This window comes from Salminus brasiliensis, chromosome 18 (genome assembly GCF_030463535.1).
Source record: "Salminus brasiliensis chromosome 18, fSalBra1.hap2, whole genome shotgun sequence".
Classification (NCBI taxonomy): Eukaryota; Metazoa; Chordata; class Actinopteri; order Characiformes; family Bryconidae; genus Salminus; species Salminus brasiliensis.
In genome coordinates this window covers 5,008,549-5,035,554 of record NC_132895.1, presented here as the reverse complement: position 1 = coordinate 5,035,554, position 27,006 = coordinate 5,008,549, and the positions used below count along the sequence as shown (strand labels likewise).

The 27,006-nt window shown below is 42.0% G+C and overlaps 1 protein-coding gene across 1 annotated transcript in view; it reads right to left on the bottom strand.

Annotated features, from left to right (window-relative positions):
• The window catches only part of LOC140539943 (ral guanine nucleotide dissociation stimulator-like), a 93,402-nt gene extending 66,396 nt beyond the window's left edge, over positions 1-27,006 (bottom strand). Inside the window, exon 1 of the mRNA XM_072662819.1 lies at positions 25,571-27,006. Within this exon, the coding sequence (XP_072518920.1) occupies positions 25,571-25,597 (27 nt within the window). The 5' untranslated portion in view covers positions 25,598-27,006. The remainder of the gene's footprint in view (positions 1-25,570) is intronic.

Here is a 27,006-nt window from a genome sequence, read left to right as displayed (position 1 = left end):
TACATTTACATTTACGGCATTTAGCAGACGCTCTTATCCAGAGCGACTTACAAAGTGCTTTGATATTTACCCAAGAAAAGCCTTAGCTAGTTAGAATAGACCAATAATTCAAAAGATACCTCTAAGCTTTAGACATTACTAAACACAATACAATAAGGCGACCATAGAACTATTCGTCCAAGTACTCTTTGAAGAGGTCGGTCTTCAGTCTGCGTTTGAAGACAGTGAGCGACTCGGCCGTTCGGACACCTAGGGGCAGCTCGTTCCACTACTTTGGTGCCAGGACAGAAAAAAGCCTGGACGCTTGTCTTCCGTGGATTTTGAGGGATGGTGGGTCGAGCCGAGCCGTACTTGAAGCTCGAAGGGCTCTTGGCAGTGCTGCTGGAGTTTTTAAACACCTGAGCGTGTCTGCTGGACTGAGAATAGTCCACCAGCCAGGAATATCCAGCCAGTAGCGTCCTGTGGGCACTGATGAAGGACTAGAGGATGACCAACACAGACTGTGCAGCAGCAGATCAGAGAGCTTCTGGACCAACTAGGTAAGATGAGTGTCTACTAGAGAGTGGACAGTGAGTGGACAGACACAGTGTTTAAGCACTCCAGCAGCACTGCTGTCTCTGATCCGCTCGTACCACCAGCACAACACACACTACTAACACACTCACCACCACCATGTCCGTCAGAGTCACTGCAGTGCTGAGAATGACTGACCCGCCACCCACATAATACTACCTGCTCTGTGGTGGTCAGTCCTGTGGGGTCCTGACCATTGAAGAACAGAACAGGGTGAAAGGAGTCTAGCTGCTTCTGTATGGGAAGTGGAGCTGAAGATGGCTGCAATAGAGGCCCGGCAAAGCAGCACCAGAGCAGATACTCTTCATACTGACCACGACTGTTTTAATGGCCAATCAGGACCATTGCAGTGTACTGAAATGAGGGGGGGCTGTGTGGAACAAAATAGTGCTGTAATTTCAACATGGTGAAACCCGAACTGTATGCAAATACCGTTTAAGTCTGGAATGTCTACTTTAATCACGTCTGATTGGTTTGAGAGCAGAGGGAGGGGCATATCAAGGAAAAAAGGTGTCTTGGTCGTTGCCAGACAGGCAGCTCAAGCAGCAGCCTCGGAGTGGACAGACGCATTTACCCTAATTGCCCTGAAATTTCCCAGAAGAAAAATTAAAGAAGGCCAATCTGGCAACCCTCTCAGATAGAGAGTGCTGAGTCTGCTTACTGCTGAAACGCTTTACAACTGGAGCCAATACAAGCACCTCACGCCACTGAGTACCACTGAGTCACACTAGCAGTGTATCGACCTGTAGGCCAGCTCCGATGCCACAACACTGACCAGTGTACACATGTTCTAGCACAACATCCTGATGTAAAAGCTGAAGAAGCAGCAGCAACAACTCGGACATCACTGAGAGAAGAGTCAGCAGTGAGTCAGCAGTGAGCACAACACGCTGCCCGAGCCATACGAAACACTGAGCTCATGAGTAAGTGAGGACAGAGAGGTGATACCGGCTCTAATAGACACAAACAGGCGGCTGTGTGGGCGGATCCCTTCTTAAACAATCTCTGAGACACGCGAACAAGGACAGTGGTGTTTGATTGACACCTGCAGTCCACTGTGAGTAAATATAGCTTTGCATGCATTGAAGAATACAGATGTAGTGTTATTTTTATTTGTATTTTCTTACTATTTATTTTATTATTTGTTTTTCATTACTTACTTCACATTAAACTACATTGTCTTCATAATCTTACATTTTAATGTTTGTATAACCTATTATTTATTTTTTATTTTCTATTATTTTATTTTATTTATGTCTTTTTAGTTAACAAAATCTACGTTTTTTTTAGTTAAATTACTTTAAACCTTTGTAATGCTTTGTCAACTTTTATCATAATTTTAATTTAAAAAGTTGTATAAGTATATATATATATATATATAAATATATCAATTCTTAATATTTTTATTTTAATTGTAAATTATTTAAAATCTTTCTTTACTTTCTATTTTTGATCTTTTAATCTAAATCTTATCATTTTGTTGTTGTTAAAATCTTGTTTAATTTCATTTTATTATTTGATTCTTTAAAAGTTGACTTTTATTCTTAATTTTTGACTATTTCTATTTTATTCAGCTTTTATTGTGGCAGCGGCGGCTCAGCGGTTAGAGCTACTGATGACAGGCTTGTGGGTTCAATACCCAGACTCTGCAAGCTGCCACTGTTGGGCCCTTGAGCAAGGCTCTGCACCCTCCCTGATCCCTGGGCTCTGCAGCAATAGCTGCCCACCACTCCGGGCATGTATGCTCACTGTCACTGTGTGTGTTTGATCATTAGTGTGTATGTGTGTGTGTGTGTTTACTGCACGGATGGCTTAATGGCGGAGGCCAAATTCCATCTGTGTCCGACACCAATGGTGAAGATTTGTTTTACTCCTATTTACTTTATTTTATTTTATCATTATTTGTAATTTCTCTCATACTTATTAACTCTTAATTGGTTCATTTGATCATATAATTGACATTTTTTACTGTTTTATTTTATTTGTTGATTTTGGTTGATTTAACTATTCTATTTATAACTATTCTATAACTATTTATAACTATTCTATAACTATTTATAACTATTCTATTCTGTTACACAGGTATGAACAGGGCTAAGGTGGCTGACGATACTACCACATGCTTCATTAATAGCCTGGTTCCAGCCTGGTGTATTAGAGCGCAACACACACTAACACACTCACCAACACCATGTCAGTCAGTCCTGTGGGGGGGTCCTGAATATTGAAGAACAGGGTAAAGGAGGCTAATAACAAAATATGTAGATAAACAGATGGATACAGACTGGAATTATGGATATATCCTATATGGAAAGTGGAGCTGATAGAATGGGCCGACTTGACCCTGCTCTGACCTTTCGGACCTATCTGACAACTGTCCGGGGCGTGGTTCTTTTATTCAAATGAACACGGCTGATTGACAGACCTCTTCTATGGTGCAGAATTAAATACAATGGGGAGAAATGGCTGAATCCAGTGCTTTGACATGTGTAAGTGGGGCTGTACATGCTGCTGTGTCCCTCACTCACTGAGAGCGTTCTGCTTATGTGAGCAGTACCCAAGAATAGGCCCTCCCGGGGGGAAATATGGAGAAATATGGAGTCATTCATTGCTTATTGGAACGTTATGGATGGGGCTGAGTGTACGTGTATACGCTGTGTGCAGGATCAGCCTACTTGGATTAAGGTTCCCTGGGGGAACATCTATTCAGAATGCCATGTAATACATAATGGTGGTGTGTGTGGTCAGATTATATTTAGTAGGAAAGACCCACATTTACACTCACACACACAGGCCGAGCCAGGGTCACCAAGGAGTTGCTTTGGTGAACACTGTGACCTGTTGCCATGGAAAAACTTGCGGCTCCATTAGAACAAGCCGGAGGGCGGGTGAACAAACCTCTCTAGTGCTTTCTGTCAGCTGTAGAAGCTTTCTTAACATCTGCTGCATTACCAGAAGGACCCTGAAGCATTTTGTGAAGACAGTCCAGCTTATTTACTGACGTCCAGTTTAAAAGAACACCACAGCTTGGGTCTATAGTGGACCTTGCGCTTCAATATTATTCTATAATATAACACAAAACCCCTCACAAACATCTACATACAGCAGAAACGTACACACACACACACACACACACACACACACTGTTCTCACACACACCAGAGCTGCACAACACACTCATAAATCTTTAAATCTGCCTAAATGGACATAATAGCAATGTGTTTAAGTAGAGGTGTTGCCTACCAGATGATCAAGGATGGACAGATGAAAGTCCAGCATGCACATCCTCACAGGCTGGGCCAGAGCTCTCTGGAGGCTGAAGGCTGAGCCCGACTCCATCTCTGCCCAGGCTGGAGGAGCTCAGCTAGGCTACAGATCAGGCCACAATTCCAGATTTCCAGAACCCACAATTTCACAGGGTTTCCTCAGTCAAGGGTTCTCCTTTATGGTTATGGTCAGAGGTTGGACAGATGTTTCTCAGCATCTTCTCATGATGTCCTTCGTGTTTTCTCCATGTATTCTCAGTGTAATCTCAGAATTAGCAGTGCTAAGCATCTTCAGTGTCTCCTCAGTTGTTTCTAGTTTCCTCAGCATCTTCACTGTGTCTCCTCAAAGTCTCATCAGTGTTTTCTTAGTGTCTTCACTGTCCCCTCAGTGTATTTTTAGTGTCCCCTCATTGTCTTCACTGTCTCCTCAGTGTTTTCTCAGAAACTTCACTGTCTCCTCAGTGTTTTCTCAGAATCTTCACTGTCTCATCAGTGTTTTCTCATTGTCTTCACTGTCCCCTCAGTGTATTTTTAGTGTCCCCTCATTGTCCTCACTGTCTCCTCAGTGTCTTCTCAGAATCTTCACTGTCTCCTCAGTGTATTTCCAGTGTCCCATCAGTGTCTTCACCGTCTCCTCAGTGTTTTCCCAGCATCTTTACTGTGTCTCTCCAATGTCCTCACAGTGTTTTCCCAGTGACTTCAATGTCTCCTCCGTGTATATTTAGTGTCCCCTCGTTGTCTTTAATGTGTCTCCTCAGTGTTCTCTCAGAATCTTTACTGTCTCATCAGTGTTTTCTCATTGTCTTCATTGTCCCCTCAGTGTATTTTTAGTGTCCCCTCATTGTCTTCACGGTGTCTCCTCAGTGTCTTCTCAGAATCTTCACTGTCTCCTCAGTGTATTTCCAGTGTCCCCTCAGTGTCTTCACCGTCTCCTCAGTGTTTTCCCAGCATCTTCACTGTATCTCTCCAATGTCCTCCCAGTGTTTTCCCAGTGACTTCAATGTCTCCTCAGTGTCTTCTCCATGATCCTTCAGCATCTACACTGTCTCCTCAGTATCTCTTCAGTGTTTTCTCATCACCTTCGCAGTTTCTCCATAGTGTTTTCCCAGCGTTAGAGGCGATACTAGAGTCGAGAGAGAAGTAAGGAAGACGTGTCCTGGATATCAGTCCTCTACTGCTTGCCTTTTATCTCTCCCTCTCTTCCTCTTCCTCTGCCTCTCCTTCGTTCCTCTGCTGCAGCACTTCGTTGTTATTATGCTTGAAGGGAGGTGTGAGAGAGACGAGAGACGTCTGGGTCACCTCTCTCCTTTCTTTCTCTCTCTGAGCTTGTCTCGCTACTACTGTGCACACTCAGAGGCAAGCTAAGTCTTGTCTATGGCATTGCAACACACACACACACACACACACACACACACACACACACACACACACACAGAAAACACGCTCTCGGAATAGCAGCCTCCAGGAATGTAGGGGTGGAGAAGGAGGAGTGGAAAGCAGCAGGTATTCAAAACAAACACACACACACACACACACACACACACACACACACACTTGTTGGACTTCAGTCTGTATGTAAATAACAGAACAGACACAATATTCATTATGACAGTGTTTCTAATTTTATGAGCTACAAAGGTCATCATAAACCACTGTGTAGGTGTTTACACACTATATGGACAAAAGTATTGGGACACCTGCTCATTCACTGTTTCTTCTGGGTATTAAGAAGAGTTTCTCCTGCTTTTTGTTGGAGTAACTCCACTCCAGTCTCTACTGTCCAGGGCGGAAGGCTTTCTACTAGATTCTGGAGGAGCACTGCTTTAATGAGCTCTCCACTCAGAACACTGCAACTAGGGATGTCCCGATCCGGTCCAGTGGATCCAGGCATGTTTTGATGGATTGGATATTGGCTATTTTAATCCCAATCTAGTTCCTAGTCTTTGTTTTAACCACGGTGTTCAGAGCGCCATCTGGAGGCATCAAGCAGCTTTAACCCAGCTGGCTGCAGCAGTGCAGACGTTCTCAGAAGGTAAATAAAGGAGTTGAGGTTCTGCAGTGTGGAGCTAAAAAAGACAGAGGAAGACCGAGACTGAGACAGAAACAGAAACAGCAGGAGAAAGCAGACGGTCGGATTTCAGGAGGGACAGAAGGAGGCACATTAGAATGCACGAGACGGGATGCTTTCTCTGTTACCATGGAAACGAGAGAACAGCCTGCGGTGCCCCGAAGGACGGCGGGCGAGGGGGGGGGGGGTGGGTTGAGGGAGAGAGAGAAAGGGGGGGAGTGGGGGGAGAGAGGGAGGGAGGTGGAAAAAGAAGAGAGGTGAGAAGGAAGAGAAAGAGGGAGAGGAGTAAAGGGAGAGAGAGAAAAGGAAGGAGAAGAAGCGAGCAAATTGGAAACGAGAGAGAGAGAGAGAGAGAGAGAGAGAGAGAGAGAGAGAGAGGAAGGGGTAGAGATGTAGAAAAAGACAGGAGAGAGAAAGATGAAGAGAGAAACAGACAAAAGGAGAGACATATAGAGAGAACGTGAAGGAGAGAGAGAGAGAGATGGGGAGAGAGACACAGAGAGGGAGAGAAAAAAGGAAACAGAAGAGAGAGAGGGGGGGGGGAGAGACAGAGAGGGAGAGAAAAAAGGAAAAATAAGAGCGAGAGAAAGAGAGAGAAGAAGGGTGAGCAAGAGAGTGAGAAAGATGGAGATATAGAAAGAGAGAGAAAGACACAGTAGATAGAGAGAGATGTAGCATAAGAAAGTGAAAGGGAAGGAGAGAAAGAGTGAGCAAGGTGAAGACAGAGGAGACAGAGAGAGAGAGAGAGAGAGAGAGAGAGAGGTGTAAAAAGAAGAGAGAGATGAGAGGGAAGAGAAAGAGGGAGAGAGAAAAGGAAGGAGAGGGAGAGAGGTAAAATAAGTGGGAGAAAGGGAAAGAGAAAGAGCAAATTGGAAACAGAAGAGCGAGAGAGAGAGAGAGAGAGGAGAGAGGGAAATGTGAAGGAGGATGAGGAGGATGAGGAAGGAAGAGAGTGAAAGCTTCACTCAGTGGAGAGGAAGGTCAGTGTGTTCAAGGACAGGAAAATCCTCTTCCTACTTCTGATGCCACTAAATCAACCTCTCCTGCATCCTGTTTCTGCCAAAACAGGAACTGACCTCTCGCCTGTCCACTAAATGCCTTAGATGATGTCCAGCACTTGAGCCTAGTATAGCGTACAGTGTAGAGCCGAGCACATTAGGACCCCTGACCACTGACCTGAAGTGTATTTGGGTTTATTCTAATGTTATATAGAGTTAATTACAGGTAGACACTCTCACTGACCACTGACTTTATGTTTATTTGGGTTTATTCTAATGTTATATAGAGTTAATTACAGGTAGACACTCTCACTGACCACTGACTTTATGTTTATTTGGGTTTATTCTAATGTTATATAGAGTTAATTACAGGTAGACACTCTCACTGACCACTGACTTTATGTTTATTTGGGTTTATTCTAATGTTATATAGAGTTAATTACAGGTAGACACTCTCACTGACCACTGACTTTATGTTTATTTGGGTTTATTCTAATGTTATATAGAGTTAATTACAGGCAGAAATATAAAAATAGCAGCACCAGTGTGTGTCACACACAGCGGAGACACACCTGTCCGCTCAAACTCAACACAGACCTACATTTACCTTTCATCAGCTCAATCGGATGAACACACACTTGCTCACACACACACCTAAACAGGAACACACTGTCCATGCTCAGCGTATAGGGGTGCTGTTGGTGTCAGTAGTGTGACAGGAAATGGCAGGTGTGACACGCCACATATGTCAAGGCTAAGTGTTAGAGCTATATGTGTGCTACACCATGTGCCCAAATGTTTGTGGACACTTTTAATGAACACATTCAGCTACTTTCATTTGCACCTATTGCTGACATAGATGTGCAAATGCACACACAGCTTAAACATAAACATAAGCTTATTGGTATCATGCCCAATGCCAGGCTAGAGGGACACCTTCACTTCATACTGTCTAGTACATCAGTCATAATGCCCAGTCCACTCTACGTCCAAATGTTTGTGGACACCCCTTTTATTGAAGGCAGTAAGCTACTTGAAGTGGCAGCCATCGTTGACACAGATATGCAAATACACATGCACAGATTGCTTAGTCCCTGTAGAGAAGTACTGCCAGCAAGACAAGAGGACTCTCTGGAGCAGATAAAGACGAACCTATTGGCGCCATGCCTAATAATGCCAGGCGTGGGCTAGAGGGGTGTAAAGCCCCCCAGCATTGAGCTGTGGAAGAACTGTGTTCTCTGGAATCCAGTACTTTTGAGGTGAGTTGGGGAGTTGTGGGTGAGATGGTGTGGTGATCATCCAACATCCTGACCTCACTAACGCTCTTGTGGCTGAATGCAATCAAACCCTCACAGCAGTGCTCCTCCAAAATCTATTAAGGCCTTCTTCCCTGGACATTAGAGACAGTTCCTCCAACAAAAAAAGACACACTCTTTTTTAATATCCTTGATTTCAGAAGAATGAGAAGGTGTCCCAATACTTTTGTCCATAGTGTTGGTGGATTGTTTGACTGGTTTCTTAAAGAAAAAGCACAATTATCCACAACTGGAATAAGAGAACTTCACCAAAACAACAAGAATATCCATGATTTCATCATCCTTGGAGGTTTGGTCCACACACACACACACACACACACGCCTCAGCCCATATAATCATCTCCATCTGTACATGACATCACTGTTTCAAAACAAAGCGCTTGATATTAAAAGGAAATGTGAGCTCATTCTGGCAGAGCGCTGCACTTAAGCCAGTCGCATGTGTTCAGAGGATGAGCTCACACTGTTTAACCAGCTTCATCACAAACCGCCTACTTTCACAGGGGAACTCATCCCAGCGCAGGGATCAGCAGCCCAGGAACAGCGCTGGGTATTAGAGGGCAGTTATCTCAGGGCTTCCCTGGATTACTGCTGGTATTGTCTCTGCAGTGACGTCTGCAGAACCTAATCTAGGTATTTCTGTGCTCTGCAAAGCGTCTGACTGATATTATTATTATTTAGATCATTTTTTTCTTTCTGAGCCTAATTTTCTGTCAGATCTTTGCCGTGTAACTCATCCCGTGCTGTGTAGCTCCCATTTTAGCATCCTTCTTATTAGCTACTTCATACCAACCACTTGGGATACCATAACAACCACTTAGCAATCACCTAGCAACACCATCAACAGTATCAACACAACAGCAATCACGATTCACATGATTTAAAATGTAAACCACTCTTGCTATTGCCACAAATGCACATGCAACCACTTGGGATACCATAGCAACCAGTTAGTAATCACCTAGCAACACCATTGCAAAAATAATGATTTGCACGATTGCTCTGGCTAATGCCATAAATGTACATAAATACAACCACATGTGATACCATAGAAACCACCTGACAACACAGTAAGAACCACCAAGCAACTGGTTATCAATATCACACCAACCACTTGGGATACCATGGCAAACATTCAGCAACACCACAGCGATGGCCTAGCAACACCACAGCAACCACATGATTCAAAATGTATGCTGCTCTGGTTAATGCCACGAATGCAAATGCAGCCACCTGTGATACCATAGCAACCACGGAGCAACCAGTAAACACCATCATCGCAACTACCTAAATAACTAATTAGCAACATCATACCAACTACTTAGGATATCATAGCAACCATTTAGCAACAGCATAGAAATTACCTAGCAACGCCATAGCAAGACAGTATCAACACAATAGCAACCACATGATTCACATGATAAAATGTAAACCGCTCTAGCAATTGCCGCAAATACAAATGCAACCACCTGTGTTACCATAGCAACCACCTTGCAACATCATTGCACCCACCTTGCAACTAACTAGCAACATCATATCAACCACCTGTTATACCATAGCAACCACCTAGCAACCAGTAAACAACATAATCACAACCATCTATGTAACTAATTAGCAACATCATATCAACCACTTGGGATATCATAGCAACCAATTAGCAACACCATAGAGATCACCTGATTCACATGATTTCAACCACATTGCAACATCATACCAAGCACCTGGGACACCATAGCAACCACCTAGCAGCACCACAGACATCCCCTAGCAACACCATAGCAACACCATATCAAATTTCCATGATTCAAAATGCAAGTTGCTTTGTCTAATGACATAAATGCAAATGCAACCACCTGTGAAATCTTAGCAACCATCATGCAACACCATAGCAACCACCTAGCAACCACTAAAAACACTATTGTAACCACCTAGCAAAGGTTTCACCAACAGTCTAGCTACTGTTTAACACGAGCAACGTCTGCCTGCAGTTCAATCGAAAGTCAATATTCAGGCACACACTTTGCCTGTAAATTCTGTCAGCTTTAATGAGTGTAGATTTGAATGAGTGTAAAACTTTGCGCCTGTTGTTGTTTTTTTTTGCTGGAATCTGCTGAGGAATAGCTTAGCCATACATGCTAATGTGGCTAACAATGGATGGCTGTTAGTAGCCACCACTTACCAGGATGCAATCTGCATTATGCTAATAATAATAGCTTTAACATTGTTCAGATGAATAAAGGAAGTGTGTGTGTGTATGTGTGTGTGTGTGTGTGTGTGTGTGTGTGTGTGTGTGTGTGTGCATGCTGTAGTTCTCAGTGTAATGGAAAACACCAGCCGAGACAGAAGACTAATTAGATTAGTGTGGGGAAGATAATAGAGGAGATACACCGTGCTGTGCATGACACATCCAATATGCCTATACGTGACTGAGCATGTGTGTGTGTGTGTGTGTGTGTGTGAGAGAGAGAGAGCGAGAGAGAGAGAGAGAGAGAGAGAGAGAGAGAGGGGGGGAAATTAACTGGGACTTAATGAGGCCCAGGAAAAGATCATCAATCTGCATCCGCTAATGAGCCAAAACTTCCCACCCCAGCAAAGAGCGAGAGGACAACATGCAAATGTGTGTGTGTGTGTGTGTGTGTGTGTGTGTGTGTGTCCTTACTGTTGATAAGGGTGAAGAAAAAGATCAACACACACATTTTGTTATACCTTGAGAGATGTCCTATATGTGTGTGTGTGTGTGTGTGTGTGTGTGTGTGTGTGTGTGTGTTATTTTGGAAAGTTGCCAGCCGTTTCACATATTATAAGGGCTCTGACAGGAGTAGTACCTTATAAAAAGCATCACAAAAATCAGCTGCAATTTTTTAGTTTATATATCTTATATCTATAATATTATCCATGTTTACATTAAACCTTCTGAAGGCGCGGTCAGCACTAGCAAAAATAAATAAATAAAATATATTAATAATAATAGTAATAATAATAATAATAATAATAAAAACAATACAAACATACACATATATCCTGATACCAGACCATTACTGCCTATTTTTCACTGCATCCATCTGCAGAAACTTATATACATATATATATATACATATATATAATGTGAATGTGTATCTGTAAAAAAAAATAAAAACAAAACAAACAAAAAAAAAATATATATATATAGTATATACTAGCAAAAAGATCAAGAATAAATAAATAGCATTTCAAGAATATCATCAGTGGAGGAAGTGCAGCACATCTGGAACAGGAATCACTGTACTCAGTATGGGAGAATAGGTGAAAAGCTGATCTGATGCATTTTGTCTGCGATCACATGTATCGTGATCAATATCGCTATCATAAAAATGTCTTTAAATATCAAGATGTAATATATTTAATATACAGTAGGAATTACCACCCTTGACTCGGATGACACTAGTGAGAAGTGGTGGCATGGACTGTATTAGAGTGATGGACTGTGTTCATTATAGAGGTTAGCTGCTCCACAGTGGGGCGGCGATTGCTCTGTACCACTCTCATGCAAGGATGGAGCCCTTGGTCACAATCACACATATCGATCTGACTCTGTTTGATTCTGACTCTTCATTAAATGATTCAATGTATCATTTAGTGGTAATGACGTTATCACCTAATGTATTGAACACTGAGTCAATAAATTAGATGAATCAACAACTTCAGAGTGTTTTTAAAACTTTAACACACACACACTAACATACAAACACACACACACACACACACACACACATACTCCTCACTGAAGCAGCTGCACTATTACAGTCATCAGAGTAATCAGGTAACCTCTGCTTTTAGCCCCCTGACTACAGCAGCATCAGTCTGTGAGTGTGAGTGTGAGTGTGTGTGTGTGTGTGTGTGTGACTCAGGAGTGTGACATGTCTCCTTACTTCATAATCCAGTGTGTGATGTGCTGAGTCACTGAGATTAGACTGCAGCTCATTGATTTGTGGATACAACCAGAAGAACAGGCGTCTTCTAAAATGATTCGGATCTGGAAGCTCTACACCGTTGTCACAAAATGGTCAGATCAATGACCATTCCAGATCAATGACCCTTTAAAGCATAAGCTAAAATCACACTTACACAGCTTCTCCTCCTAAAGTTGCCCTAGAATGCACGTCTTCAGCATTCATCGTGTTGTCCGATGCATAAATAGTGAGTGTGTGACTTTGTTTGGAGTAAAAATGCTCAGGGTTGGTTTTCCGGACCACCCTGTTACCTCACCTCACACTGGTTTTACATTCATGGTGGATCTCTCACCCTTTCTCAAAATCACAGCCTCAAGTGCGTTAATGTACAGGACAATGCCTTTAATGTGTACACAATTAAAGATATGAACGAAATGGACAAAAGTATTGGGACACCTGTTCCTGCATTCATTGTTTCCCCTGAAATCAAGGGAGAGCCTTTTCTGCTTTTCTGCTTCTGTTGGAGTAGCTGTCTCTACTGTCCAGGAAGAAGACTTTCTACTGCATTTTGGAGGAGCATTGCTGTGAGGATTTGATTGCAATCAGTGACAAGAGCAGTAGTGAGGTAAGTCAGGATGTTGGATGATGATCACCAACCTACCTCATCCCCAACTCCCCAAACTATCCCAAAAGTACTGGATGGAGCTCCACCATCCATCAATCCACTGTCCACAGCTCAAAGCTGGGGGGCTTTATACTCTTCTAGCCCATGCCTGGAATTAGGCAAGGCAGAATATCAGGGCAGCCAATCAGAATAGAGCTTATTTACATGTACAATTAAAATAAATAAATAATATTATTATATGATATTCCCCTCAAACATTCCCCTCATGGTAAACTAATACTGGACATAGGCCCTTCTGCACAAGCCTGACAAAACAAACTGTGTGTGTGTGTGTGTGTGTGTGTGTGTGTGTGCACGCTGACTGCCAGTAAGAAAAACAGGTCGTATTAGCAGCTGCAGAAGTCCCCCCGCTCTCCCTCATTACGCAACAGCTTTCAGCTTGACGCCTTCCCTCTCCAAACAGCTCGATCACACACTGATCAAATCTGAACCCTTACAGAGGCCTGGATTCTCTGTAAGAACACACACACATCCGCACTCAAACAGAGCTCGACTAGCTCGACTTTAAAGAAGTACGCTCTTAATGAACTGGCAGGGATTCATTAGTAATATAATTAGGATAACCCATATTTGATCAGTTCTGTTTCACTGAGTCACTCATGCTTTTTCAATAAGTGTATCCTTCCCTGTTTTCATCTTCAACCCAGAGCCCAAAATGGGAAAATGCTCAGAGGTCATGAGCTCAAATCCAGAGCCATGCAGCTTTGCCATCAGCAGCCAGAGTCTGAGAGAGCACAACTGTCAGTGCTCTCTCTTTAGGCTCTCTTCCCTCCTCATCAAGTGACGTAGGCCGGCACAGGCGTCTATTAGCTGGCGTGGGAGAGCTGGGGACCCGGGGCTGACCAGCGTGTCGGCTGACCAGAGTGTCGGCTCACCAGCATATTGGCTGCCCAGCCATGCCGCACTGGCAGCAGCTGGAAGCGAGGCGGTGGCTGGCTTTGCATGTATTGAAGAAGACGTGCTAAGGCCTTACCCTCCTAGTGTCGGGAGCTAATTGGCCGTGCTGTCTCCCCTCATCACTCTAAAAGCAATGTTGACCACTACAGGGGTCTGTCATCTGGTGTGGTGGAGCTGGGGACCTGGCACTTTCCTCAGAGCGTGTCGGCTGCCTGGCGATGCCGCATCAACAGCAGTTGGAAAAGAGGCGGAGGCTGGCTTCACATGTATCGGAGGAGAGGCCTTACCCTCCTAGCGTCAGGAGCATTGCTAGTGCTAGGGGGAGCTACAAACGGCTGGGTTATTTGGCAGAACCATGGGTCACTGCCCATGTAGAGACTGGGACCATCTACCTTTTCTTATGTAAACAGTGTAGAGAAGAAGTGCCAATAGAATGAGACCCTCTGAAGCACATGAACCTGTGAAGTCTATTGAAAGTATGTGGGCTAGAGGGGTATAATAAAGCCCCCCAGCACTAAACTGTGGAGCAGTGGAGGAACTGTGTCCCCGGGAATGATGGACGGTGCTCCATCCAATACTTTTGGGATGAGTTGGGGAATTGGGGGTGAAGTGAGGTCCTCACAGAGGAGGACCTCACAGATGCTCTTGTTGCCGAATGCAATCAAATTCTTGCGGCAACGGTCCTCCAAAATCTAGTTGAAAGCCTTCTTACCTGTCAGTAGAGACAGTTACTCCAACAAAAGCAGGATAAACTCTTTTTGATACCCTTGAATTTAGAAGAAACAGTGAATGTCCAGGTGTCCAAATACTTTTGTCCGTATAGTGTATTTGTATGCAGAAGTGTACAGAAGAGACTGTAATAGCAGCAGTGATATTAACCTACAGTGTATCCAGACAGTACTTCTATGCTATTCTGCAGTAATTGTATTTATTTATTTATTTAAATTAATATGAATTATTATTTTCCAATTAAGTATTTTTAAATTGTTCACTTTTATTGTTGGGTTAAACTGGGAAATCACTCAAAATAATCAAATACACATAAAACACATCAAAGCACATAGTGTTATACACACACACACACACACACACACACACACACACATATGCATACATGCACTATATACACATTTCTATGGAGATGTGCGCCATCTGCTGGTCCATGCTGGTAACTGCTCTATTTGCCAGGGTCAGTGTGCCAGGTCTCTTGTGAGCCACAGGAGTGAGTTCACAGGCGGCCCGAACTAATAAACAAACAAACAAACAAATAAATAAATAAACTTGGCTTAAGGTCTGAGGAGTATGTGAGGAGTATTTAGGGCCAGACTGAAGAGGCAGAGTTCAGACACTGGACATGTCTCGGCTGATTGACTACGTTAGGGGTGATGTGGAGAGGCTGTGCAGTAGAGCTCTGGCTGAACTGTGGTGTTAAACAGTGAATGGAGAGAGAGAGAGAGAGAGAGAGAGAGAGAGAGAGAGAGAGAGAGGGGGTCTGAAGGGTCTACAAGGCTTTGAACACTCTCTCTCTCTCTCTCTCTCTCACCTACCCTTTCTCGCTCTCCATTTTATTTCCCCTTATTTCACTTTCTCTCTCTCTCTTTCCTTCTCTTATTCAACCTCTCTCACTCACTCTCTCTCCTTCTCTTTCCTTCTCTTATTCAACCTCTCTCGCTCATTCTCTCTCTCCTTCTCTTATTCAACCTCTCTCACTCACTCTCTCCTTCTCTTTCCTTCTCTTATTCAACCTCTCTCTCGCTCATTCTCTCTCCTTCTCTTTCTTTCTTCTATTTAACCTCTCTCTCCCCTTCTTTCTTTCTCTCTCACCTCCCCTTTCTCTCTTATTCACCATCTCTCTCTCTCTCTCTCTCTCTCACACACACACACACACACACTCACTCACTCACCTTCCCTTTCTCATATTCAACCTCTCTCTCTCTCTCTGTCTTCTATACTTCTCTCTCTCTCTCTACAGCAGCTTGACCTCATAACACACATCACGACACACTTTACATTTCCACCATCAGAGAGAGAGAGCGGCATGAGGGTAATATGAGAGAGACAGAGAGAGAGAGAGAGATAGAGGGAGAGCCAAAGCGAGAAAGAGAGAGAGAGAGCGGGAGAAGGAAAAAAAGGGAAAGGGATTAAAAGAAATAGAACAGGACAGAGAGAGAGAGAGAGAGAGAGAGAGAGCGAGAGAGAGAGCGCGAGAGAGATAATGACAGAGGAGAACACTGAGAGTAAACAACACAGAGAGGGAGAGAGAGAATTAAAGGCCGAGACAGAGGAACAGAGAGAGAGACGTAGAGACAGATAGACAGATAGACCGTCTGGGCCCGATTCCAGTCTCTCCCTTTTTCTGCTCCGGAGGTTTTGCCCTGTGCTCTGTTGCCGTAGCAACCGGAGCGCCGGGGCCGGTGGGGGAGCAGCCGGAGGACAAATAACAGAGAGGGAAAAAAACACACCACCAAGCTTAAAACGCTCACCTTTCACCTCCTTCAGCCATTCACAACGAGACAAACTGTCCCGACCCTCCCAACACTGTGTGAGAGTGTGTGTGTGTGTGAGAGAGAGTGTGTGTGTGTGTGTGTCCTATCAGTCGTATTATTACTGGCACTGAGATCAAAGTTAAATTAGTAAATGAGTCAAATCAATTTGGTGCCCACCATGGAGGCATGGAGCTACGAGGCTAATGTATCTAGCTCGTAATGGAAAGCTTATAGCCCACCAATTAGCTGCAAGTCTATTAGATGTAGGCCTGCAGTTAGCATGGTGCTAACTGACGATGTAGGACTCACTGGTATCTAGAAACCTGGACAGTCCAGACAGAATTGAGGCCTCAATAAGGCTGCTCATACTGTTTTCAGCCCTGCAATGACACACACACACACACACACACACACACATATTCCTGAACAGCTGGTGTCTGAATTCCCAGCCTGAAGTCTCAAGACACTTCCAGGCAGTGAGCTCCAGGCTTTCATGTATCAGGTTTCATTCTGCTTTCCGCAGCAGCTTCTCTACTACTGGCATACCCCAGGGGTGTCAGTAGGCCCTCTTCTCCCGGATACATCCTCATTTCTGCGCTGGTTTCACTTCAGCATTCGCTTCTAGAAATACCATCAAGCCAAATGTGAAATTAGGGCCTGTCGGGCGTTTGTAAACATGGCAGTAAGGCGCTTTGCATGTTGTCTGGAGTCCCTTCCTCATTTTACTTATATTTATAGGTAAAGCTGCCTTAATAAAGGAGACGGTGGCTTCTCTCAATAGGCTAAAAGCACCCAGCAGAAGAATAGGCAAGATCTTTTAAACAAAAGTGAGGGGTTTCTGATAAAGTGGCCAGGGAGTGTATGTATATGTCAATATATAACCAGAGCAGAACAGCCTGGCGTGGACTAACCCAATAAGAGCGCTGCAGAACTGAGCACATGCTGAAATGATTATGAAATCAGTGGATCAAAGGCAAACAGCAGAGGTCACACACGTCAAACATCTCCACTGCTGATCTCCAGTCAGCGCTTCAGCCTCGGAGTACAAATCATCAGCAGGGTACGCCGGACAGGCGCAGCTGCTCCTAGATCACTTCCCTTACGCTGGGATGTTTGATATACAACCCAAGTTAATGTGTAGCTAGGCCTCAGGGTCAGGACTGCAAACACAGCCCAGAGTCTGATGGCATCCTCGCTGTGGTGGCTGCAGAAGCCGTGCTGAAGGTACCGAGTCACAACCTTACTTAGTTAAAAGTGGAAGTCTGGGGCCAAAAATACACTACATTAGCTGGCACACTTGTCTAGACCCTGTAGAGAAGTACTGCCAATAGAATAGGACTCTCTGCAGGAGCAGATAAACATGAGCCTATTGGCACCATGCTGCCTAATGCCAGGCATGGGCTAGAGGGGTGTAATAAAGCCCCCCAGCATTGAGCTGTGAAGCAGTGGAAGAATGATGTTCTCTGGAATGATGGATGGTGGAGCTCCATCTAAAACTTTTGGGATGAGTTGGGATGAGTTGAGGATGATGAGGTGGGGTGGTGATCATCATCCAACATCCTGACCTTACTGACTAACGCTCTTGTCGCTAAATGCAATCAAATCCTCACAGCCATGGTCTGCCAAAATCTAGTAGAAAGCCTTCGTCCCTGGACAGTAGAGACAGTTACTCCAACAAAAGCAGAATCGACTTCTTTAATACCCTTGATTTCCAAAGAAACAATAAACAAGCAGGTGTCCCAATACTTTTGTCCATTTACTGTTTTTCCCACCACTCGATTCTAACCGCAGTTCATGCACAGACGTGTTGAAGTGAAGCTGGAAATGGAGAAGTTGAGCTTTTACAGACTGCCACCTGCTCCATTAAGAGAGAGAGTGAGTGAGAGAGAGAGAGAGAGAGAGAGAGAGAGAGAGAGAGAGAGAGAGAAAGGGAGAGGGAGCCAGACAGACAGAAAGGAGATGAATGGAAGATCTTACAACCTGACTTGAGAGCTGTAGAAAAGTGTGAGTGTGTGTGTGTGTGTGTGTGTGTATCGATGTCTCCAGGCAGATCAGTGAAGGCTCCTACTCTCATTCATCATTGATCAGCTTGACCACGTCTCATCATCTCAGCTCTTCCTCACACTCTTCCTCACTGTTCCTGCCCCTTCTATTTTCATTGGAATTCTGTGGAAAGATCTAGACCTCCATACGTCCAATCCCATATCCGTACCACGTCTGTGTATGCGGACAGAAGACGAGCTGCGCTATATGTCCAAATGTTTGTGGACAACCTGTCTAATGAATGCATGCACCCATTGCTGACACACAGATGTGCAAATGCTCTCACACCCACACAGCTTGTCTAGAATGGGACTCTATGGAGCACCATGTCTAATGCCAGGCGTGGGCTAGAGGGGTATAATAAAGCCCCCCCAAGACTGAGCTGTGGAGCAGTGGAATGATGGTTGGTGCTCCATCTAATACTTCTACTAGGATGAGTTGCAGAGTTGGGGATGATGAGGCGGGGTGGTGATCATCATCCAACATCCTGACCTTACTAACGCTCTCGTCGCTGAATGCAATCAAGTCCTCACAGCAATGAATGCTCCTCCAAATTCCAGTAGAAAGCTGTCTTCCCTGCACAGTAGAGACAGTTACTCCAACAAAAGCAGGAGAAACTCATTTTTAACAGCCTTGATTTCCGAACAAACAGTGAATGAGAAAGGTGTCCCAATACTTTTGTCCAAACTCAAGCAATAAACATCCAGCAACAACAGTGAGCCACAGGACTCGTCAGAGGTGCAGCGCTTCTGGTAGCTTTAGGGGAGTCACTGTGGGGCATAGCCTATAGCCTGGCTAGTTGATTTGCATACTGCACACCTCAGTAATCTTGGTATTGAACAGGCTGATATACCGATTAATAGACGACATATCAGCCCAGCCCTACTTAACAACGGTCTGTTCAGACCAGCAGCAGTGCAGGTTAGCCTCCTCCTGATGAGTTTGGAGATTTAAAAAGAAAGAATGAGCCGTTCCTCCACCCGTCTGTGAGGAAAAGGCCTCTGCAAAATGCCTTCGAAGATTTCAGAGGCTTTGTGCGTGATATATAATGCATTACAGTGCATAAATAAATGATCAAGACAAGCCTGGCTGGGGAGAGAAGGTTCACCGAGTCCAGAGGCTTTCTGTCTTCAGAAAGGAATCGCGGGCGATCAGTTGTGGCTCACTGAGCTATTGGGCTACTGAGCTAGACACAGCTGGTGCAGCATGGCTGGCTAACACCCACACTGCCTTCCCTGTGGCAGACTAGGGTTTGATTCCCTGGCTGGACAAGCACTTCACTCTGTACCAGTAAGAGTCCTCGGGTAAGACTCCTAACTCCTCTACGTTCTCCTGTGCCTGTCCGGCGTACCCTGCTGATCATTTGTACTCAAAATCTGAAGCACTGACTGGAGATCAGCAGTGGAGATGTTTGACGTGTGTGACCTCTGCTGTTTGCCTTTCATCCACTGATTTCATAATCATTTCAGCATGTGCTCAGTTCTGCAGCGCTCTTATGGGCTAGTCCACGCAGAACTAAACATACTGTACAAAAATATACTAAAATATAAAAAATATACAGAATGAAATATACTATACAAAACTATGGAGCTAAATATATGAAATATACTCAAATATAAAAAATATACAAAATGAAATACGTGAAATATACAGAACTAAATATACTATACAAAAATATAGAGCTAAATATATTAAAATATACAAAATATACAGAACTAAATATACTATACAAAACTATGGAGCTAAATATATTAAAATATACAAAATATACAGAACTAAATATACTATACAAAACTATGGAGCTAAATATATTAAAATATACAAAATATACAGAACTAAATATACTATACAAAACTATGGAGTTAAATATATTAGATATACTAAATTATACAAAATATAAAGAAGAAAATGTGCTAAATATACAGAACTATGTTAAATATACAGAATATACAGAAAATATACTATACAGCACGAAATATATTAAATATACTAAAATATACATAACTAAATATACTATACAAAAATATAGAACTAAATATATTTAATATACTAAAATATAAAAACATAAAGAAGAAAATATGTGAAATATACTAAATTATACAAAATATAAAGAAGAAAATGTGCTAAATATACAGAACTATGCTAAATATACAGAATATACAGAAAATATACTATATAGAGCTAAATATATTAAATATATATTTAGCTCTATATAGTATATTTTCTGTATATTTTAAAATATACAGAACTAAATATACAATACAAAATTATAGAGCTAAATATATTAAATATACCAAAATATACAGAACTAAATATACTATACAAAAATATAGAGCAAAATATATAAAATATACTAAAATATACAGAACTAAATATACTATACAAAAATATAGAGCAAAATATATAAAATATACTAAAATATACAGAACTAAATATACTATACAAAAATATAGAGCAAAATATATAAAATATACTAAAATATACAGAACTAAATATACTATACAAATATACAGAGCTAAAAAAACTACAATATACTAAATATACAGAACTAAATATACAAAATATACTAAAATATAAATATATTAAACATACTAAAAAAAAAAACTAAACACAGTAAATTCACTAATATACAGAATTAAATATACTAAAATCCAAAAGTCAGAAGCTCCTACAGTGAAGAACTCTCTATTATCTACAAATATAAGACAAATAACAAACTATCCAGACATCCAGCAGCCACCTTTAATAACAAAGCAGCTACTCTTCAGCTCACTGCACCTGATCCAGGGTCTGTTCAGCTGAACACAGACCAGACCAAACACACCATGTTCACCAGTTCAATGTGATTCCTAATCCATTAAACACGTCTAAATGAAATCCATCGTTGTACTGGAAACGTGTGACTGGAAATGTCTTTTTTTCAGAATCCCAGTTCTATTGGATTAAACGTGTTTATGCAATTACAAGAAAGACCTTTACTTTAGTCTCATTTAGTCTAATCTAACTTCATTTGCTGGTGCTAATATGCAGTGAATGGTCCAGCACCACTGAGTCAGTCTCTGGCTTTTTCACCACGGCTGAAAGAGCAGAATCTAAATCAGCGCCACTGACTGGGATTTTTCCTGCTGGTAACCATGGTGACCGAAATATCTGAACAATTCTCCACCACAGTCTCTTTTTATGTAGTTCATGATGGATGTGAGTGTGTTCATATATATATATATATTCTGACTTGGTAAAATCATGCATTGGGCCTCATGCATTGCGCCTATTCATATATATACCTTCAACTGCAGCGTCTCAGATACCCCAGAATGATTTTCAGAATTAAGTCAGAAAAAAAAAAAAAAAAAAAAAAAAAAAAAAAAAAAATATATATATATATATATATATATATATATATATATATATATATATACACACACACACACACACACACACACACATACACACTCTTCCTGACGTACAGGGCCCAACTAAGAACCCTCAACTGCAGTGCCTCAGATACCCCAGAATGATTTTCAGAATGAAGTCAGAAAAAAAAAAAAAAAAAAAAAAAAAAAAATATATATATATATATATATATATATATATATATATATATATATATATATATATATATATATATACACACACACACACACACACACATACACACCCTTCCTGACGTACAGGGCCTCACTGAGAACCCTCAACTGCAGCGTCTCAAATACCCCAGCATGATTCCTCCAAGTCACACTGACACTAGAGCTTGGCAATATGACGATATTTCACCGTATCGTGATAAATTTTGTTATGGTGATAACAATAAGCTTTTCTAATCATATGGAGGAGACGGTTAGTGTTAATAAACACTGATCAGCTGCAGGTTTCATTACTAACAGTGTGATTAGACTTGGTTCATTAGGTGAAGAGCAGCAGATGTTAAGTATAAATCCTTGTATTCAGTACAGAAGAGGATCTGAATAGTCGTTTCTAAGAATCTGCTGATACTGATGTTTTTAGCATGTTTTACCTGTATCGTGATAAATATCGTGTATCACAAAAAATGTCTTTACATATCATGATATAGCATTTTTACCATATCGCCCAGCCCTCATTGACATTACATCAAAACACCAGAAACAACAAAAATGGAGATAGAAGGTTGCAGCACAGCGATAAGAGAGATTTACTGTATGTGGACGCCCTGTCTAATGAAGGCACTTAGCTACTTTAAGTTTCACCCGCTGCTGATACAGATACAGCATACACCGCTTGTCTAGTCTCTGAAGAAGAGAGAAGTACTGCCAATAGAATAGGACTCTCTGGAGCAGGTAAACTACATGAACCTATTGGCAGCTCCAGAAAAGCAGAATATTTAAGGCACGCTGAACTGCTACATCACAAAATCAGCATTTTACTGTGATTTTAATGTGGTATTTCTCTGTAAAGTAGATGTAGGTCCGCTGTCTACAATTAATAAATGCTTATTAATCACAATCAGCTGCTTTACACACAAACAAATATCAAATATCGGCCCAGAATCCCCATATTGGTGCGTCTAGCAATACCCAACTGATGACACCGCCCACTTTTACACTGCAAATTCAACAGTAAAAACTAAGGATGCACAATAATGCTGGGATCGTATTGGTATCGGCAGATCATTGCTTTAAAAATCTGATAAAATTTGAAAGATATATCAGACCAGTATCTGACGATGTATTTATTGAGCTCTGGAAAGGTGTAATGTTTAGCTGACTCTGGTCTACTGCACTAAAATATCTGTATTTTACTCATTTATTAGTGATACTTCTCTGTAAAGTAGAAATAGGCCCATTTTCTACACTTTACACATGCCTATGCATCACCATCGGCCTCACATTAGCCTCATATGCAAGAAATACCGGGTATCAGTCCAGAATTCTCATATTAGTGCGTCCAGCAATATCAATTTAATAAAAACTGCACATTTCACACTGTGGAGTCAGGGTTAATAACTAAGGATGCATGATGATTAGAGCTGGGCAATATGATGATATCTTATCGTATCATGATAAATTTTGTTGTCGTGATAGACAATATGATTTTCTAAGCATATTGCGGATATTATTGCTTAATAATTGTAATAATTAATAATCATTACTAACAGTGTGATTAGACTGGTGTAATTAGATGAAGAGCAGCAGATGTTGAGTAGAAATCACTGTATTCAGTACAGGAGAGGATCTGTAGAGGGGAACAGTAGATACTGATGTTTTTAGTCTGTGATTTACGTTGTATGTATCGTGAAAATATCACGATATAGTATTTCAATATTGTGATATAGTATTTTTACCATATCGCCCAGCCCTAATGATGATGCTGTTATTGTATTGGTATCAGCAGATAATTACTTTAAAAAGCGCATTAGATTTGACCAATTTTTCAAGCTGATATGTGATGCTGTATTCATTAAACTTTGGAAAAGCTGAACTCTTGAGCTTAAATATCGGGAATTTCATTCATTTAAACGTGATATTTCTCTGTAAAGTAGATGTAGGCCCATTTTCTACACTTTATACATGCCTATGTCATCCTTAGCTGATTCACACATATGAACTGCACACTTTTACACTGTGTTTTCAATATAAGTAAATCTAAGAATACATAAATGTAAGGTATTTACTGATCTCCAGAACAGAGCACAACATTTAGGTGATGCTGGACTACTGCTCCACAATATCTCTGAGAATATTACAGATGCCAGTATCTGAAATGAATGAAAACTGTCTGTTTTGTTATAAATTGCTATTTTTTACTGAATTTATGGCAGTTTTTGGTCAAAATGTTCAATAAAAAATGATCACACTAATAAATAAACCTAAATCTGGATTTTATTTCTTTAAAATATGATATTTCTTTGTTAGGTAGACATAGGCTGATGTTCTACACTTAACAGCTGCCTCATGTATGTATACAAAAAAAGAAAACAGGACCACAGTTCCCATATCGGTGAATCTAACAATACCAAATTAATCCCACACACATTTCTGTGATTTATTAAAGGCTCTTGTATCTTTCTGTAATATCAGTACTGTCGTAATGTCGTAATAATGATTAACAAATGATATATTGTGCAGCCCTGCAACAGATACAATAAAGGATGAACACACACACACACACACGTCTCCACCGTGCACCGGCCAGGTTCCGCGTGCCATAACAGCATACAAAAGACGTGGCCTCGTGCCAGGCCTGTAATCCCTCTTGTAAAGACTATAGAGGGATGATTCCCAGCCCGGGGCCTTTGTCTAAAAAGGAAAGCATTGTTACGCTAATGTATTTCTATCAGTTCGAGCAAGTGCGTCCAAACAGCGTCCATTTGTCTGTCCTGCTCTAGATCTCTCAGTCCGATCTGATGCTGTTTACATGGGGTGGGGGGAAACCAAACAGACCACCTGGCACAGTCGTGACACAGATTTACACACTCAACAGTGCTAGCAATGAACTGATATCAGCCTGGGGGTGACGGTATTTTGTCAGAACTGGGCTAAATCATGGCATAAGAGATGTTTACACCTCTCTGAGAATATTACAGCTCATGATAGAATTTGAAAATAATTAAAAAATTAAAAAATTGTTAAAAAATGCAATTTTAATTGAATTTATGGCAGTTTTTGCTTAAATAATGTTCAATAAAAATCATCACACTCATAATGTCATATGGTATTTGTTTTTTTTTATTGGGCACAGTTGACCCATTTTTGTTACTACAAGCTTACCATAAAACCCAAAATACCATGAAACGTATCGTGATACTACTTTCTGTCACCCCCAATATTTAAAAATGGGTAAAAAACACAATTTTAATTGAATTTATGGTCGTTTTTGCTTAAAATGTTCAATAAAAATGATCACACTCATAATGTCATATGGTATTAATTTTTTGGAGGGCACCGTTGACCCATTTTTGATACTACTAACTAACCATAAAACCCCATATACCATGCTACATATCGTGATACTACTTTCTGTCACCCCCAATATTTAAAAATGGGTAAAAAAACACAATTTTAATTGAATTTATGGTCGTTTTTGCTTAAAATGTTCAATAAAAATGATCACACTCATAATGTCATATGGTATTAATTTTTTGGAGGGCACCGTTGACCCATTTATGTTACTACAAACTTACTATAAAACCCCAAATACCATGAAACATATCGTGATACTACTTTCTGCCACCCCCAATATCAGCAATATTGTTCAGACCAGCTTTGCAATACAGTTCGGAAAATTGCACCCACTTCCAAATCACCAAATCATCCAGAATTCAAGTGCTTACCTGTGTATCCAGCATCATCATCATCATCTAGGATTCATAGCCCCTTCCTCGCTGTTTCCGGCCGTGGTGTTTCAGCTCTGACCCTTAAAACTCCTCGTCCAGGCCTGGAAAACCCCCCAAAAACTCAAACACATATGCTGGTTGTCGGACCCTGAGGATGTGTCTGGAAACAGAAAGACCTCTTCACCCACCCACCGGTTCTGGAGCGTTAGAAGCGGACAGAGTGGAGCCTGCCCAAAAGCATTTCGAGCGGTTTGAAAGAAACGTCTGTGACAGATGATGGAGGACAGTTCAAAATGCAGACAATGGCTCGTCATGAAAGAAAAGAGAGAGAGAGAGGGAACAAAAAAAAACAACAACAACCCCAAAAAGGCCCACTGTTGCAGATCCACTGGTATGTTCTTCCCTTTAACCCTGGGGATGCCACAGTAATCCACATCCAGCATCAGCCTGAAGGTCCACCACTGAGGCTGACTGAACACCAAATGAACTGATAAGCTGGTTTAAAAGAGGCCAAGCTGGAAAACCTGGGGAATGAAATAAACCTCAGATGTGTCCATATCTCCATCCAGGTGGACGTAGAAGCCACAGCGATGCCTCAGGTGGAAGACAGGCCGGAGGCAAGAGTCTGAGGGGCCATCCTGACCAGGATAAGGCCTCTCCGCTGCTGGAGGGACCAAGAAATGAGAAGACAATCGAATCAAAGCGGGTTTATTGTCATTTCCGTTCTTCCAGGGTTCGATACAAAGCTACAACAGCTAATAATACATGACAACGAGGAGCGGATACACCTGAATAAATGCAGAAATAAAGAATATACAGGCAGAAATGAGGACTAGTAGGCTAGTAGGTTAATGTGTATTTACTGAAAGAGAAAGCAGGTCAGTGCTCAGGGTGATGGGCTGGATGGGCTTCAGCATATTTGGATTTTATGCACTTGGCACCCAAGCAAGAAGGGGCTGGATGCAGCCTGGCTCCTCCTGGCACAATGATCCCATCCTCAGAGCAGAATCCATGTCAGCCATGCGTCTGCCTGCATTTCCCCTTTTGTCTGGAGGTGTCCTTTATTCCCAATGGTCTCCAAATGCAATCCAATGGATGGATCCCTATTTTGAATCACACACTCTCATCCCTCATATCCTCCAGTGGCAAAATGGACGATGGTGTGTTTAAAAGGCTACACACACTCCCTGTCCTTCCTCTCCGGGTTGTGGTACAGCCGTCCTTTCCCCATCCTCCTCCTCCTCCTCTTCCTCCTCCTCCTCCTCCTCCTGCTGCTCCTCTTCTTGCTGCTCTGCTCCGAGATGCTCCCACAGAGGGGGGAACATCAAAGCCCAACAAATCAGCACAGATGAAAATACAAGGAGCTTTCGAGGGTCCTGCTCCAGTCCAAGAACCGAGCGAAGAACCGAGCAAAGAACCGAGCGAAGAACCGA